Source organism: Xiphias gladius, chromosome 13 (genome assembly GCF_016859285.1).
Source record: "Xiphias gladius isolate SHS-SW01 ecotype Sanya breed wild chromosome 13, ASM1685928v1, whole genome shotgun sequence".
Taxonomy (NCBI): Eukaryota; Metazoa; Chordata; class Actinopteri; order Istiophoriformes; family Xiphiidae; genus Xiphias; species Xiphias gladius.
In genome coordinates this window covers 6,287,931-6,305,198 of record NC_053412.1, presented here as the reverse complement: position 1 = coordinate 6,305,198, position 17,268 = coordinate 6,287,931, and the positions used below count along the sequence as shown (strand labels likewise).

General features: G+C 40.9%; 2 protein-coding genes across 3 annotated transcripts; both read left to right on the top strand.

The window, feature by feature from the left end:
* Window positions 1-8,627: 8,627 nt before the first annotated feature.
* LOC120797944 (OX-2 membrane glycoprotein-like) lies at window positions 8,628-12,481 on the top strand. Of its 2 annotated transcripts, XM_040141773.1 has the most exons (6): window positions 8,628-8,686; window positions 9,116-9,205; window positions 9,426-9,677; window positions 9,997-10,335; window positions 11,262-11,358; window positions 11,506-12,481. In XM_040141773.1, the coding sequence occupies exons 1-6, from the start codon at window positions 8,647-8,649 to the stop codon at window positions 11,540-11,542; spliced, it is 855 nt and encodes a 284-aa protein (XP_039997707.1). In that variant the 5' UTR covers window positions 8,628-8,646; the 3' UTR covers window positions 11,543-12,481. The 2 variants fall into 2 exon arrangements, with proteins under 2 accessions (XP_039997707.1, XP_039997709.1); XM_040141775.1 differs by lacking the exon at window positions 8,628-8,686 and having other exon boundaries at window positions 9,125-9,224.
* A 1,794-nt stretch (window positions 12,482-14,275) lies between these two features.
* LOC120797904 (OX-2 membrane glycoprotein-like) lies at window positions 14,276-16,449 on the top strand. Its single transcript, XM_040141670.1, has 7 exons — window positions 14,276-14,409; window positions 14,557-14,895; window positions 15,058-15,363; window positions 15,443-15,481; window positions 15,591-15,672; window positions 15,775-15,831; window positions 16,034-16,449. Exons 1-7 carry the CDS (start codon window positions 14,349-14,351, stop codon window positions 16,164-16,166), a joined length of 1,017 nt encoding a protein of 338 aa, XP_039997604.1. The 5' UTR covers window positions 14,276-14,348; the 3' UTR covers window positions 16,167-16,449.
* Window positions 16,450-17,268: the final 819 nt, after the last annotated feature.

Below are 17,268 nucleotides of genomic sequence, written 5' to 3'. Positions count from 1 at the left end.
TTTCAGGTGTTTTTAACATCACACGCTCTCGCTCAGGCTGCACCTGTAATTCATTAGCTGTCAGCTTGACCCTGGTGCCTGCCATCTCAACTTCCTGTGGGAACTTCCTGTCCTTACCCGCATCTACCTCAAGGCTTTCTCTGCTGCGTCCATGACGTCAAAGATGCCTTCTTACCTCCTTCGCACTTGAGTGATCTCTGGCCGCAAACAGATGACTTTAGAGACGCAACCAGCGGTGTGGGGTACAAGTGCTGCTGCACTAATTCTGAAATGATCATTTTTGAATTATGCATGTTGCTATTTTTCTGCATCAAGGCTAGGTGGGATTTGTTCTAATTATTATTATTATTATGGCACAACAACATTATTATTATTATGGCACAACAACCCTTTAGCACATCATCTAGAGTATGCCGACCCCTCTTTCTATGTTAAGACTGAAGTGTCCTACAGGATGTAAGGCCTGATGACATCCTGACACCTGGAAAAACCCCTGCCGAGACACTGAGAGCACGGTTAGTCGAGCGCTTAGGTATCAGCTCTGTGAGCTGCGTGTCAGTTGTCAGGCTTTTCCTGTCATCTCTCTGGCTGTCCAGTCTCAGATTTGGTTGCAGACCAGAATAAAATCTGATTCTTAACTGAGGCTGAGAACTGCCTTCCTACCCAAGAAGTGTTAGCATATCATCCTCCAAAACATCACAATTTTCCGCAATTAAATAAGCCCTTGAAGATCACTGACGGGTTTGAATTTGAAGTCCGGTTGAGTTCAGGACCCTGCGTCTTGAAGAAGAATGAGAACATTTAATTAAGTTATCAAAAATAAGAATACGAATCAACCTAAGCCTGGGTATGTTTGTCTTTCCAATTTTTTTTCTATACACACTATATAATGCTGAGGTTGGTTTTATATAGGCAGTACTAACAATATTTTTTTTGACAGCAGTTATGCCGATGCTTTCAGTGAAACCAATATTAAGGATTTCACTTTTTAAGCAGATGTTGTCAAGTATCACACTGCCTTTTCAAGAGCTCATACGCTTAAAAGGTATTTTTCCAAGTCTGTGGTTTAGGTAGCAAAAGGCATGTGTCAGTGTTTGCCCTCCTCCCTTCAGTACAGCGTAATCTAGACTGACAGCAATGCTCTCGGCTCTCGTTGAACTCATCTCCGACGTTATGGATCGAAGGTAACTGTCCTTTGTTCAGCTTTTTCCCACGTGTTCCCGTCTTGACAGCGAAGGCACAGTACGCAAGCTTTCCATCGGACACGTTTTCTGAAGTTTGGTAGAATCACATAGAGCCAGTGACGCTCTTCTTGACTTTTGAGTTCAAAAGAGCGTAGTCCACTTTTCGCTTCATCCTGGTCATTCCTGTGCAGCAGGAAATATGACAGAACCAGACGTTACTCCAATATACACCAAGGAAACACAGCGAATTATCACTCTGATAGTATGTAAGATCAGTATACAGATCAGCAGGAGAGGAGCGTCAATTTCGTGTCTTTGAATTTAGACAGAACAAGACAGTTGAAGTCGCTAAAAGGTTGTTGAGATATTCCCGGCCTGAATCTTTTCTTCTTGTGTTCATGCACTTGCTCACTGTTTTACCTTAAAGGGTCTGCAGAAAGCACTTCCGAGTCGGTAGAACTCAGTGTCATGACAAGCCTAATTTTCGAACCACTTCTGAAATCTTCATTCGAACAAAGTTAAGTCACTTGGATCCTGCTGTGAGTGTCAAGTTATGACTGGGCTGTGCGAAGGAAATACATGGGTTTCATTACGAAAGTGGTGAAGGGGACATAAATTGCGACGAGCCGCTACGGGGAGAGCTCGGGCTAACAACGCAAATGGTAAGACCAATGCAGGCAATACTTAGCTGCCTGAACAGCAGTCCTGTAGAAGCACTTCCTTTGCAGAAGAGCTCGCAGCAGCTCATACCCCTGTGAGAGCTCAGAGTTGGAGGTTTAGTCAGTCAGAGAGCAGTGCACAGTGCGCCTGCCCTCCTCCCTTTGCTACAGCGTTCTGTAAACTACCGGCAGCAGTTGCTCCTCCACCAGTATGGGGGGACGGACTCAGTTCTTTGTTCTGCTCCTGCTACCAGCTGTGAGTTTTGAGAAGGAAGGTACTGTACAGAAACTAGTTTTCATCCTGCAAAATGAATGCAAGTCCTTATTCACTAATAATTTTTCCGTCTTTGGTTTCAAGAGGACAATTAAACTAATGTCTAACATTATACAGCAAGTGTTGCTGCCAACTAATGACTGTGTTTCTCATTGATTGTGACTGATTGCAGTGACTCTTGAGAAAAGCCTCGGGAGCAAACCAGATGTCACGCCGCTGTGCCACAATGAATCGCTGACTATCATCAAACCTGCTGTGTGTAGGATCAGAACAGAGAGGAGCAGGGGAGAAGATTGTCTTCTAATGTATCGATACGGAAAGGGTTTTCTTTCGTGAATGTGACTCCAGATTCACACTTCTGATGGAGAATCAGACTGTTTTCCTCCACCTGACCGGTTTAACACCAGAGGACAGTGGGAACGTCACCTGTGAGTGTTCAGGCCCTTACGGAAAATATGTTCTCCGTCTCAGTATCACTGTGGAGGGTAAGCACTTTCCGTACTTTTATATTTTTCTTCCTCCAACTTTGGCTAAATTCAAGATGGCTGTTTTCCACCGAACTGTTACCTTGGTAGAATTATTTCTGTACTTTTACTTTACAGGGTGATCAAAGCGTACATTAATTTGGCTAATGTATCAACTTAGATTAGCAGATCTGAGTCATATGGCATGGTACTGTGTAGAGCAACAAATAGGTCAAATACCACTGTCGGTTTTTTTTTTTGACAAAGACTTTTTGTGCTATACATTGATTCAGAGGATGAAGACGTCAGCAGTTCCGCAGAAATGCCGATCCCAAGTGCTTTGATTGGTTTAACTATAGTCTTCATTATAACTGGAGTCCTTCTGGGATTTACAGAAGAATATGTCATGGGTGAGTGACTACTGTAATATTCATAGGTATTGTTTTTCATAAATTTCTATTTTTAGGAATGCTTCATAGCTTAATATCATTCAGTGCAGGAAAGTAACTAAGTACATTTACTCAAGTTCTGTACTTTAGTACGATTTTGGGGTTCTTGCCTTTTATTTGAGTATTTACATTTAATGCTACTTTCTTCTTCTACTCTACTACAGTTCAAGGTGAAACATTCTCTCTGCTTTAGTTGCCAGTTCCTTTGCAGATTCAAATTATTAATAGAAAACGTAATTATCTAATAAATTATAATGTAATATTCTAGAATAAGCGACCCATCAGCGTATAACGTAGGTACAGTTAGTACCACCTCTACCAGCTCCAACATTTAAAGTGATGTTCACACATTAATGCATCCATGGTTATAATCCTATAATGAAATATACTGTGTATGACTCTGAAATGGGCCATTCTGCAAAACGACTACTTTTACTTTCGGTCATTTAAGTATATCGGTAACACTCCTGTATGTTGAATGCATGACTTTTACTTATAACAGAGTCTTTCCACACTGTGATATTTCCACCGTCCCTTTTAGCACTAGACGCTGCGACATAATATGGCTACATCCTCTGTGGTGAACACAAACTGACACTAGTCTAGTTTACATGTGGCAACTTCAGCAACAAGAGTTCGTCTTATCTGACCAACTGCTGTCATTTTGTAAGTCAAGTTACATCCAAAAAAAAATACTTTTGATAGTCATCTATTAGATTCTTTTAACAATATACCGTGTTACAACATCTTTATCTCATTTTGAATAACTTTAAATGCATTGCAGTCATAAATGTCAAGATCTTCACTTTTTCTTTTCATACTTTTACTTTCATATGAAGCAGTGAGGGAGGACAAGGTCTTCCACTTCCTGTCATGCCAATAAAAATTGACTCCACAGTGTGTGTGAATAGACATCAAGATTCACTCCTAACACATTGTTGTTTGTCAGTTTAAAAAACAGAGCACAACCAGAACCACTGAGCAGTCATCCAAACCAGGTAATGTACGGAAAAATGTCACGCCCTCTTCATTTATGTAGTTCATTTGAATTTGATCATTTTTTTAACACGTGTCCTTCCGCAGGAGCCACCAGACACCGAGCCCGAAAGCATTTTCATGCAGGGAGAATGTGGGCTTTATTCACGTGTCAACTGTCCACAAGCAGGGGTCTAACATTAACAATGATAATTCAGACATGTTTAGCAGAGAGGACACAAATTCTGGGAATATTTTCAAAAGCTCCTCTTCACACTGTGCCCATTCCCAGGTGACGCATGTTTTACAGTTCAATAACAAGTGAAATTAGAGCCATTGTAACACAAGGTGGCGCTCCTGCTTTGTGAAATGTATGCCAAGTACTTTCTATCAGGGAATCCCATTCTGAAGATTGCAGACTCGATTTTTTTTTTTTTTCAGTGTATTTTTTGTGTGAGTTTAATGACTTAAAAGAAGCATCGTAAGAGTATTGCACTGTCTGACAAATATAATGATAATAAGAATCAACTTATTATTTGATAAATAAACCGTTAAAACAGAGTTGATTCTTCTTAGCCATGTCTTAAAATTCAAATAATATAGATCCTTAATGCTCATGCAGGTTTTTGTGGCAGAGGAGTGATGTTGTTATTGCAAACTTTGATTCAAAGTAATACCCCTGTTGTTTTGTGTGTGTGTGTGTGTGTGTGTGTGTGTGTGTGTGTGTGTGTGTGTTATTCATCTTCTGTTAATACAGGGAAGAGGTTTTGTCCACTTCTGTATTTGTAACAAGTCGTGTAATTTGGTGAAAATATGTCTATTAGTGACTTGAGTTGACAAATGGGCAACGCTGCGGTGAGTCTTGTGTAATCCTTCAGATGACAACCACCTACTCTACATGTATGCGAATCACTTTCTTCACTTTTCGCAGGTTTTTTTTTAACAGCCTAACACCAGTTTAACACCACTTGCCCTCTGACAGTTACCATCTGTTACTTATAACAAAGTCTTGATATATAGTTTGTATTAATATCTTTCTTTCAATTTCCTAGATTTCTGTTGTTGCACCTGAAAGCGTGAGAAGGATGTTCTTTCATTTTCGTCTGCCAGACACCTAGACAGATTTTAAATCCTTTGTTATTGTTTTTCTCTCTCTGGTGTTCCCCTGCTAACTCTGACATTGCTTTTATTTACAGAGGAAGTGCTACTAGGTCAAGAGCATCTGATACTAAATTCCCTACTCTTTGGTGAGAGGAGTCTAATTCAGCTCTTCACTTATGCATGTAATGCATATAATGTGTTTTACATTGTCTGCATTTCTTTTTTGGTTGTTGATGACACGAGTCCGGGACAGACCAGCCACAGTAGATATCATTAATGTTCAAGAAAACTGATTCACTCAGCATGACAAAGGGAAATAAGTCAGCTGCCCTGACCGTTGCGACAAATTCAGCATTTTTCTGCACGTGACGGTCTGTGCATTCAATCAGGCAAGAAAAATACAGCAAAACAGGCAAACCAAGCTGACAACAATGCAAAGAGTGCTCATTTAATACACAATAAAGACTGATTTCTATCCAAACTGAAAACTACGAAAACACCTGAACCAAAAAAATGAAAATAACATACCTCTACCTGTGTATCTGTACATTTAAAAAAAAAACTTTCTACAGTCCTGATACTAACCCTTTTTTTTTTTTACATTTTTATGATCAAAAACAATTTCTGTAAATAAAATAGCATCTGTCAACAAACCTTAAGATATTGAGTGTAATAAACATGTCCTCAGACACGTAGCTTGATTTCTAAATCAGCAAAGGGACTTCTTTGTTTTAAACTTCACTTTCCAGTTTGCTGTACAGCTCTGATGAGCATAAACCAACTGGCAGAGATTCAAAACATCTTCCTTTCTAGTTTAAACTACTTATCATCATCCAGATGATGATTAAAAATGACTAACTAAACATTTAGTCAAGTGCACTACTTACGTACAGGTTTGAAGTACTTGCACTTCACTTGAGTATTTTTCCATTTTATGCTATTTTATACTTCTTCTGCAATATATTTCGGAGGAGGACGTTTTGCCTTTTGAATTTTTCTAGTCAGCGACATGCTAGTTAGCTTAGTATATTGTTATTAGCTGGTTGCTGTTAGCTAGCACGCTGAGGCGTGAAGTGGCCCATCAGCCAGGGGAGGTCAGGCTAAGAAGGCGGCAGGCTGACGTAAGGCTGGGTCGCGCCGCCCAGTTTCTGCTCTTTGGTCTGTCAGAGGGCTCAGTTGAATTTATGACAGCACGAGACTGTCCTCTCTCAAAAAAAAATGACCCCGTAGGTCGTTTGTTTTCACGTTGTGGACTCCTCCGGGGTTCCATGCTTCCTGTTGCCCTGTGCCGTAATGTGGCAGCAAGCAACTCATTACAACTCATTACAATCCATAGTTGCATTGTACTGTTAAGCAACCTTTAGTGGTCATGTGAAACATCATGTCTTTTCAGCAAATGCCCCTAAACAACATGTTTACTTTCAAGTGAGAAAGTTTTCCCTGTAGTTTTTCCCTGAACTTAATCAGGTTGTTTTTGTGCATAAACCTCATGGTCACATCATAAAAAGGTTGGTTTGTTATTTCTTTTTAAGCAGTGATTTGTATCTGCGGCACATCTCCTGGCAGCACGGGAACTGTTCCTATGGGTCATATCACAGGGTATGGACAAATTACCTACATGGTCCTTTAGGTGGGAGGACCCCTTGGACAGCAGCTTGATACCCACTGGGGAGACTAATGATGGTTCTAAGTTTGAAAATTACAGAAATGGCCCCTTTGACTACAATAGTAAAAACATTCTGGTCTAATCTAGATTTTAGGGTTTGAGCTTTAATATTAGCACATGGTAATATTGCTTAATCAAAAACCACTATCAATGCCTGCAGTGACGCATAGGGGTTTCAAATTACAAGTGTCAGATGCCAGGTAGCTCAGGTACTTCCCACATGTATTTAAGAGGAGTCCCTGATAGTCAGGAAACACAAGAACTTTGCACAGTATCTGTAATCTAAAGTATCTATATTTAAATAAGGAAAAATTGCTGCATAACATCGTGCAGTCTATCTGTAACACACCTAAATGATTCATACGCTTATCCGGGTTTGAAGGCAGGATGAAATGTAATGTAAAATGAAAATGCTCATTACAAAACTTCTGTTAGAAAACACCTCTTTTCTAAATGTTTGTACTATCAATTCATTTAGGTAGTTTATTCAAAAGTACCGTTTTAGATTTTATCCCAGGCTGCTGTGAGTCCATTCCTCTCTGAAAAATGTTCAGCAGTCACATAATCTGTTGTAAACAGAGCAGTTACGGTCTTTCCTAAGATCCAACCACACCTCATCTAAGAGAAAATAAACAGTAACTCCTTATTGAGTAAACAAGATTTCACCAGAGACTCAATTATATGAGATCAATGATTGTTTACTGGACTACAAATCCGCAGAGGCATGATGGGGTGGCGCAGCCATCTTAGGTCCAGACCATGCACCGGACTTGGATTCCTACCTCTCCTATTCGCGCTACTTCCCATTGTGCCGTGATGTATCCAGTGATAAGTGCAGGAAAGACCCTCTTCTAACAGAATTTACAATCACAGGGGATGCCAGCAACAATGCAGCCTTGATACATTTTCCTGAAAATAATAACCAGTCAGAAAAAGGATGTGTCCCTATGTGGAGTTTCAGGATTACTAAGCATGACTTCATTCACCTACAGGGAATAAGATTGTGTCAATTTAGAACTAGGTTTACCACGAAGCGAATCCAGCCTCTACAAGAAACACACGATAGTCATACTGCAAAGGCTAAAAGTAGCCGGTAAACCTTCACGTTAAGACCATGATGAGGAAGGGTCAAGCAGCATTTAGCATTCATGCCATTTTTTTTTTCTTTCCTTTTTTATTTTGACCTGTGGATCACGTGCAAATATTGGCAGGAAAAACTCTCAAACTAATTTGGACCGGGGGACGGAAGGAGGATGGAAGATATCATACAGTATAGTGTAGTATTTGCTCTGTACTACACTGGGCACCGTTTTAACACAGGTGGCTCATTAGTGTTGACAGTCGATTTAATGTTTCTCGTCATGTAACACAGAAGTACATACATTCTCATCAGGTTGGACTTTCCCAGCATATGTCAAGTGCCACATGAGTGCGATTATTCTCAGATTTACACCATGAAAGTGTGTACATGGTCATATCTTCCCGCACGTTATGGTAAACTAAAACAACGCACAACACAGGTGAGCTTCAGAGCACTTCTGCTTCTGGGATTTTTTTTTTTTTTTAACCACTTGAGATTACTGGAGTTGTCAGAAATACAGTAACACAAATACTGTAAGTGTGCAATTACTGGACTTTTAACAGGAGTCATACGTACAGACGGAGAAAAGCAAGGAGAGGGAATGACTTTCAAATGAGGGTGAAATAGAGCCCCCCCCCACACACAGACACACACACACACACACACACACACACACACACACACACACACACACACACACACCCTTAATTTCAATGAGTCCTCTTCATTTAAAAGCCTGCTCCGTGACAAAACTGAAAGTGTGTCGCCTCTGTACCGACAGCGGTAGAAGAACATGTTGCACATCCTCATGTTTATTTGTTTGCTGTTTACAGGTAAGTGACACCGTAAGGTGGATAACCCCTTCAATATGGAGTGTAGTAGTCGTTTTATTATTATTATTATTATTATTATTGTTATTATGATTATTATGATTATTATGATTATTATAGTGCAGCCTTTTTTATTGGTCCGATAACATCATGCAGCCTATATTCAGTCTATATCAGACATTATTATATATATAATATAATGTCATAATTCAAAGTAGTAGATGTTCAAAGGGCTCGGAAGGATAGGCTGAAAATCCGAAAACATGCTCCGTGTTTTTCTTTATGGATTTTCTTCCTCAACGCCCGCTGGAAGTCTGTGTCTGATCCACTAATCACGCACTGCTGAACTGTATCACAGACGAATATATATATATATATATATTTATTTTTTTTTGCGCCCTACTGAAACTCGGCAGCTGCTTTCATTTTTAGCCTCAGCCTCGCAGATAAGCGGATATGGAAATACAACAGCTGACTACGGCGGGGAGGCGCACTACGGGTGCGCAGTGGCAGACTCGACAGGTGCGGCTTCATCGTGCAGGTGTAACTGTCTGCTTATGTGATTGTCTGCAGTGTTTGGTGTTACTCGTTACAGTTGTACCCCTTGTGATTTCTCTGTGATATCTTTCGAGCAGCTGGCGCCATTCGGTCGTCAGCTGTGTTTCGATTTGTTTCTTTGTTTTTGTTTTTGATTTGACCGTAAATACTGTAATTTGAGCATGAGCACCTGGCTTCCCGGCAGGTGTGCTCCAGGTCACGTGGCAGAGGCTTTTCAAGGACGAGTCGGTAGACAACTTGGCAACCTACAGCAAGCGGTTCGGGCAGCAAGTCAATGAGCCCTACCGCGGAAAGCTGAGCTTCACGGAGGCGTCCCTCAGCTCGACATCCATCAGTCTGAGGAACGTGTCGTGGCAAGATGAGAGCTGTTACATCTGCTCATTTAATGTGTACCCCGATGGGTCCAGGAGAAGGCAGACTTGCCTCACAGTGCAAGGTACATGGCAGCAGTGATTTCAGAATAAATTCTGAACTTAAGGTCATAATTCTGGGGAGAGTAGGACGGAATTGCGGAGATAAAGTCACAAGGTATTGAGAATCCAGAGAGTGCAATACTACCAGCTGAAAGTCCTCCAAAATGTTGACGTTTTCTCTAGAGTTTTGACATTAATTGTGCAACTTTTTCTGTACGGCTCTGATTCTGTAAAGTGTAACTGACGGCATCAAGTCGAGGTTTGACGTTCAAGGGATCGTACAACCTTTGTCACAGTGGCTCGCGCTTCTCGCAAATGACGAGTTTTCGATTCTCCACAAAGGAATATCCGCAGTGAACACGGCGTATGTTCCCGGAAGTGGACGCGCGGGCGAAGACACGGAGGCTGTGTTTAGCTGCAGCGCCACAGGTAAACCGGCCCCGACCGTTGAATGGGACATTTCACCCGGCGCCACCCAACCGGACCTCCCACAGACCGCTACGGTGATGAACGGCGACCACACATTTACCAGCAGCCACAACATCACTCTGCAAGTACCTCCAGACTGGGCCGGCCACGTGGACTGTGTGCTGAACCGTGGGCTGCGGGGACAGAGGTGGGAGAGGATCCCTTTTTCGTTAGGTGCTGGGCATCCGGAGAAGGACCGTGAGGACGATGATGGTGTGTACATTAGTCCACTTGTTTTCACTTTTTTTTTTTTTTGACGAGCATGTGAAGTAACGGGAGCTGCAGTGTAGTGTGGGGTTGCGCAGGTTGCATCTCCAACTAGGCTCTGGTTCAGCAGTAAATAAGCCAACCTGGCGGAGTCGTGGTATACTGGAGGATCAGTTTCCTAGATGACCGTCCTCACTGACAGGAAGTGACTAACAGTGGAATGAAGGGGCAGAGTTGTGAGCTATACTATTAAAAAAAAAAAAAAAAAAAGTTTATGATAGGGACATTTGACTTTGGTGTGCCAGTTTACACACTAATGCTGGCTACTGTTAATGTTTGCTGCATAGCTCAAATAAATCAAACTTACCGATCAGTAACATCATTGCTTTTTCACTTTGTAGGCTAGTAAAATCCAGACACACCACTATTAGGAGCTGCCTAGTTATTTGTTTCCCACATCATTAGTCCCATTGTTCACTGGACCAGCGACTCCAGAAAAACCCCTGGAGATCAACGTCATGCAGTGTGTTCATTACCGAAAGAAAAAGGAATCCATTTGAGTCACAGGGACGTTGGTGGACAGTTATGTGCACTGTAATAGCGAAGTGGTCCGGAAAATGCAGACTAACAGCCTGACTAAGTTAAAAATATAAACAGAATATTGTTCTGCCTCTGAGTCAGCTGGGCAGTGACGCATTAAATTAGGATGGTTTCAGTTTCACTTCTGGCCTCAGGGAAAAAAAACCCTCGTCACGCAGCCGCGGCACCTCTTGCTACAGATGAACAATGACATAAGACTGGGGAAGTTAGGTTTCAACATTTTAAAAGTAAGATTGCTACCATGAAAAATTCCCACCTTCCTCTTTTGAGGAAATGTCATTTACCTTATAACTGTACTGAATCTGACTAACCAGGTGCTGTTTTATCTCCAGGGAAGGGACAGCGGCGGTCAGGGTTTGCACTCGTAATTCCTGTTCTACTATTTCTCTCCTGCGTCACTGTTGCTGCTGCAATAATGAAGAGAAAAAGGTGAGATATATTTTACACTATGTAAGAAATTTGCTCGACTCTAAATGTATAGTAGTGTAATTAGTAGGTAAATATTCCCCCACTGCCACGATGAGTAATGTTCTGCCCACAGAATGAATAAGCTCTGTTTTTATCTCTCCCTGGCAGGTTAAAGGATAACAGAAGAAATGAAAATGTTCTATGACCATGTGGACATTCAAGCATGCAAGCATTATAAAAATCTGCACTTTTTTTGTTTTAGTTTTTAGGTATGTAACAGTGAATTAAGCTAAACGCAGCTATCCAGGAGCCATTTTTTTTCCAGTGGTTGAATTCAAACTTCTTTTAGATTTCAGAACTCAGCACTTTAACTTTGTTTATGAAGCTTCGAGCTAAATGTTGGTTGAGGTTGTGTCGAATGTAAAAATGTATGGAACCACGACCAATGTTCAGGAGTAGGGTTATTGGATCAGTGTAACTGTGAGACAAAGCAGGCAAATATACTATCTAGTCTAAATATCAATATAATTAATCACACGTAGAACTGTTCACTCTTCTTTTATTCAGTGTTACATTGACTGCATTCCAGCGTAATGATTAAGACTTCCTTCAAGCAAATCTAACTAGATTACCGGCGTACCAAGATGACATGTTTTGGTGATAGATGGCAAGTAAAAACAAGGACATGGCCTGTGGGAGGCATGGCTACAGTACCATCTAGTGGAAGGATACAGTAGCATACACAAGAAAATTGGTCCTCACCGAGAAATATACAAGTAATATAAAACTATTAACTTGATTAAGTGATCTATATAGTTGAGATGATCTTATTCCAAAATTAGGATATTTATATCTATAACTATATGTATCTATAAAATTTAAATTAGACATAATATATTACATAATAGACATATTATTTCCTAATTGTGTTGCTAATTGCACTTTTCTTGCAGTTTTGCACAGTGTTCAGTGTTTGTGTTTAATTCAAATGTTATTTGTTGCTTACACACACACTGGTATCAACCTGTGGTGGGCGTCATGTTCATTGAGTTTCTTTACGGTTTCTAATGATCACATCTTTAATTTATTTCCTAATTTGTACATATATTTATTGTTTATTCAATTAAAATGTGATTCACTTGTGTATAATGTTTTTGTGTTTCTGGATTATATCTGTAAGGAGGCAGGCTCCTCACATTATGCAACTGACCAGCAGAACTCTCACTACAACAGGATCAAACCTGCTGTCGAAACTGCCTTTTGGACAAATACATGTTTTCAAAAAGGGAGAAAAAAAAAAAAAAAGGAGGCTTTTTATCGTCCCCTTTTCACTGCACCAAGCTGTCAGAAAGGCCTCGGACCAGGTTAAAAATGTCATGTGTGAAAATAAAATTTGATGAACTAATCAAAAAAACGACCCTACCTTCAACAAACAAGCAAAACCAAACGCTGAATCTAAATCCTTTGTTCTGTGCACTGAGTGGTTGGATTGTAAGTGAACTGCCACTGCTAAATTGTTCGTGAATAGGTGTATATTGGGTAGCCATGGTGATCATCTTACCAGGAAGTTATTTGAGTGCCTGCACGCAGCTGCATAGGGACAGTTATTTTCTCGTTGAGATGTGGGGGGGGAATCATCTTGAATTGACACAGTCTGCAGTATGGCACACCGTACAGTTATGCGCGTCCTTTTTGTGTTGGGAGTCTTTCAGAAAGGTGAGAAAGAGATGATAGAATAATCTGTGTTTTACTTTTATATAGGTCTATGTAATTTCTTTGTCTTACACTGAAAGCACAACTGTGTTGTCTGTATGTCTTTTGTTTGTTGTAGTTGTGTAGTTATGTTACATTTCAGGTGATTTATTTTGAAGATACTTATGCACTGGTCAGTGGTTAAATCCATACTTAATTATGGAAAGCAAAAAAGCCTCAACAAATCCTACTCCACTGAGTTGGACTTGCGTATTCTAGCGCATACCAGACCAGCCACGTGTTGAAACTTCTCCCACATGCTCTGTGGAAGCAACACATCAACTATCATTTCCTGCAGGTGTAACAGCTCTGGTACAGACAGAGCAGACTGTGGTGGGAGCAGTGGGAAGATGATGCCTGTTTACACTGCCAGCTCATACAAACTAGATATGTTCTTCTACTGGACATTCTGGACTGAATAACGAGACATTGTTTGTGTGAAAATGAAATGTTCTGTTTTTATTTTAGAACCCAAAAAGCGCTAGTCACACAGGAGAACGATCAGATCGGACAACGGACACCTGAGAGAAATAAAGAAAAAGCGACCACCCAGAGCTGTCACCTTCAACAGCTGGAATACTTGATTTTGACCAATGTTAACTATACAGTAAAACACAGTCAGTCCTGAACAAAACTGCACCAAAGCTTGAGATACAAGAAAACTTAGTCTTCTGAAATACCTGAAAGCTGACACTGAAATCCTTGCGCAACATTCCCCCGTCAATACAACTCTTTTACAAGTCTGTCCCTGTTCTTGGGCAATGATTCCTGCGTTTCATGAAGAATACTGTACATAGTTGAGATGGTGATGTTTTTGTTATAACAACAACAATAACGAACCCATCAAACCTTCAAACTTTCCCAGATTTTCAGCTGAAATTGCACCACATGGTCACTGGAGGACCCTGTTTTTTTTCAGATTTACTGAGTAAGCGTCGAGACACCAGGGAAGGCTGTACTAGCTGTGGACTTTTCGGTTCATCAGTCCAGGAATATCTACCTACTAAGATTCAGTCACGTCAGTGTTTCTCATCTGTCAGCATCGTCGATGTGGAAAAAGCGTCAGTACTTTTTTTCGAAATGGATCGTAAGAAAGAGCTTTTTAATCCTACTGACAGAGGTGAATATTTGTGCTATAGACAGTTGCATTTAAATTGATGCGTTAAAACTGAGACACCCCCCCCATGGAGATGGTTTAGCCCGTGTACACCTGGTCTTAAGTTCCAGACGGTTTGAATTTTGGCGGTTATTCAGCAACAATGTCAAACGGTGCAGTTGTAGTTATTCATCTCATTTTTGTGTTGGCGGTCTTTCCAGAAGGTAGGACGGAAGAGTTGAATTCTGTAATAATATCACACGGTTTGGTCGATTGAAACTTATTTGTTGTGGATGGATTGAACCTTAAAATTTGTTTCACTCGTAGCAACAGTGCTCAGTTTACCTGCTGCATGTGTTTCCTCCATGCAGGTGTAACAGCTCTGGTACAGACAGAGCAGACTGTGGTGGCAGCAGTGGGAGATGATGCATGTTTAAACTGCCAGCTCATACAAACCAGAGATGTTCTTCAAGTCACATGGCAGAAAGATTTATCTGAGGGAGAGAAGAATCTTGCCACCCACAACAAATACTTTGGCCACAGAGTGAATCCCGACTTTAGAGGTAAAGTGGAGATTAAAGACGCCGGACTGCAGAACAGCTCCATAGTTCTCAGAAATGTGACGGAGCAGGATGAAGGCTGCTATCTCTGTCTGTTTAACACTTATCCTGATGGTGCTCTCACCGGTAGAACCTGCCTCCAACTCTATGGTAAGGACCTGACTGTAACTGAGCATTTTGTGCACATCACCAGTAGCAGGTGACTCTAGTGCCACATACAAACTAACATTCTGGACAAAAAGTATCATATCAGAGGCTCATGTCTGTGTAACAACTTACTACACGTGCTTCTTAAATATCTTTTCTTGGCAGAGCTGCACGAGCCCATTCTACACGTCAGACAGTCAGACTCCACTGAAGAGTCAGTTGTGTCCTGCTCGGCCACAGGACGACCTGCTCCAACAGTAACACTGAGTGTCACGCGACGAGACCTCGACTTCTCCCGCTACAAGGCTGTCAGCGTCAACGGCACCAACGGTATGGTGACTGTCACTGCCACAGCTGTGCTGTCAGGTTTCCATGACAACAGCGCACAGGTGGGATGCGCGGCGCGAGTGCTCTCTGGCCAGAAAGAGGTGTTTATGATGATTCCTGAGGTCAAACCGGCGCCTGCCGATGGTGAGAAGCACTTCCAAAGCTACAGATTCGTAGACCGATAATAAAACATCAGAATCACAAAGTAATTAACTTTTTCCAGGTTTGGATAAAGAATCTGGATCTGATCACAGAGACTTCAGTAAGTCAATATTTAGATGGTCTCAAGTCAGTGTTCTCATTTGATCTGTTGTGGCTTTATTTTTTCTTGAGTGTATCGTATCAACAGCTGTTCCCCCTTTTTCTCAAAGTCGGGACTTGGATTGTGGTAGTTGCCTCTGGTTGCGTTGCCACAGCCATCGCTGTCCGCCTTAAACAAAAACATGACAACAGGTACTTCTTTAAACCAATATCTGTGTTGTTGTAATACCTGTGTCTGAGTCTATTAGAGTTAACAAGTATTTGTCCAGTTTTAACTGTTGTTAAATCCTTCAGTCTGTCACACAGCGACCTGGAGATGAGTGAGATGCCTCAGACCACAGTCAACAATATGTAAGACACTGTTTCTACGTTTACTGTTCACTTGCAAAATCCCAAACCCATTTAAACCGTATTCACTTGGTTGTATGTTGTCAGATTCTATACCTTACAACTCGCCTCACTTTCACCAGTTTAGAATGAGTTGTTTATGTAATTTTGACTGAATAACGAGACATTGTTTGTGTGAAAATGAAATGTTCTGTTTTTATTTTAGAACCCAAAAAGCTCTAGTCACACAGGAGAATGATCAGATCAGACAACGGACACCTCCCGAGAGAAATAAAGAAAGCGACCACCCAGAGCTGTCACCTTCAACAGCTGGAATACTTGATTTTGACCAATGTTAACTATACAGTAAAACACAGTCAGTCCTGAACAAAACTGCACCAAAGCTTGAGATACAAGAAAACTTAGTCTTCTGAAATACCTGAAAGTTGACACTAAAATCCTTGTGCAGTATTCCCCCGTCAATACAACTCTGTTACAAGTCTGCCCCTGTTCTTGGGCAATGTTTCCTGCGTTTCATGAAGAATACTGTACATAGTAGTTGAGATGGTGATGTTTTTGTGGTATTTAAGTTTTTTACCATCTTTTTTTACGACTTTTTGATAATATTTTATTTGGTTATATACTGCATTTTTTTTTTATATTGGAAGAGTTTCGATGAAAATAAAACTGACTTATATAAGAAAGTGTGATGTCTGTTGACTTATTAGAGGTATGAGTGTCAGTGAGCATAAGATCCATGATATTTGTTGATATCTGATTCTGGGACATTGCTAATTACAGTTGGTATTATTGCTACTGCTGCCACTGTTATTATGGCTTCTACAGTTAATACTAATAACAACAACAACAATAACGAACCCATCAAACCTTCAAACTTTCCCAGATTTTCAGCTGAAATTGCACCACATGGTCACTGGAGGACCCTGTTTTTTTTCAGATTTACTGAGTAAGCGTCGAGACACCAGGGAAGGCTGTACTGTACTAGCTGTGGACTTTTCGGTTCCTCAGTCCAGGAATATCTACCTATCTACCTTCTAAGATTCAGTCACGTCATTTCTCATCTGTCAGCATCGTCGATGTGGAAAAAGCGTCGGTACTTTTTTTCGAAATGGATCGTAAGAAAGGTGGTCAGAGTTACACTTTTCGTCACTGGTCGTGTTCGTGAAGTTTTACCACATTTAAAGGGAATAAACAGCTGTTGCGCACATTGTCTGCGCACGTCCAGACGTAGAGCAGATTTTAGTACTACGTTACTGAGAATGTACAGATTTGACTTTAAATCCAAAACTAAGCTGTTTGTTTATTTATTAAATATATTCATGTTTTATGTTCGTTCATTTGTGTATTTATTTGAACAGCTTTACACTTTCGTCCCGTTAACGAAAACGAAAGTAATTCCTGATGTTCAGATGTTTGTCTCAATGAATTGTGGGAGCGGAT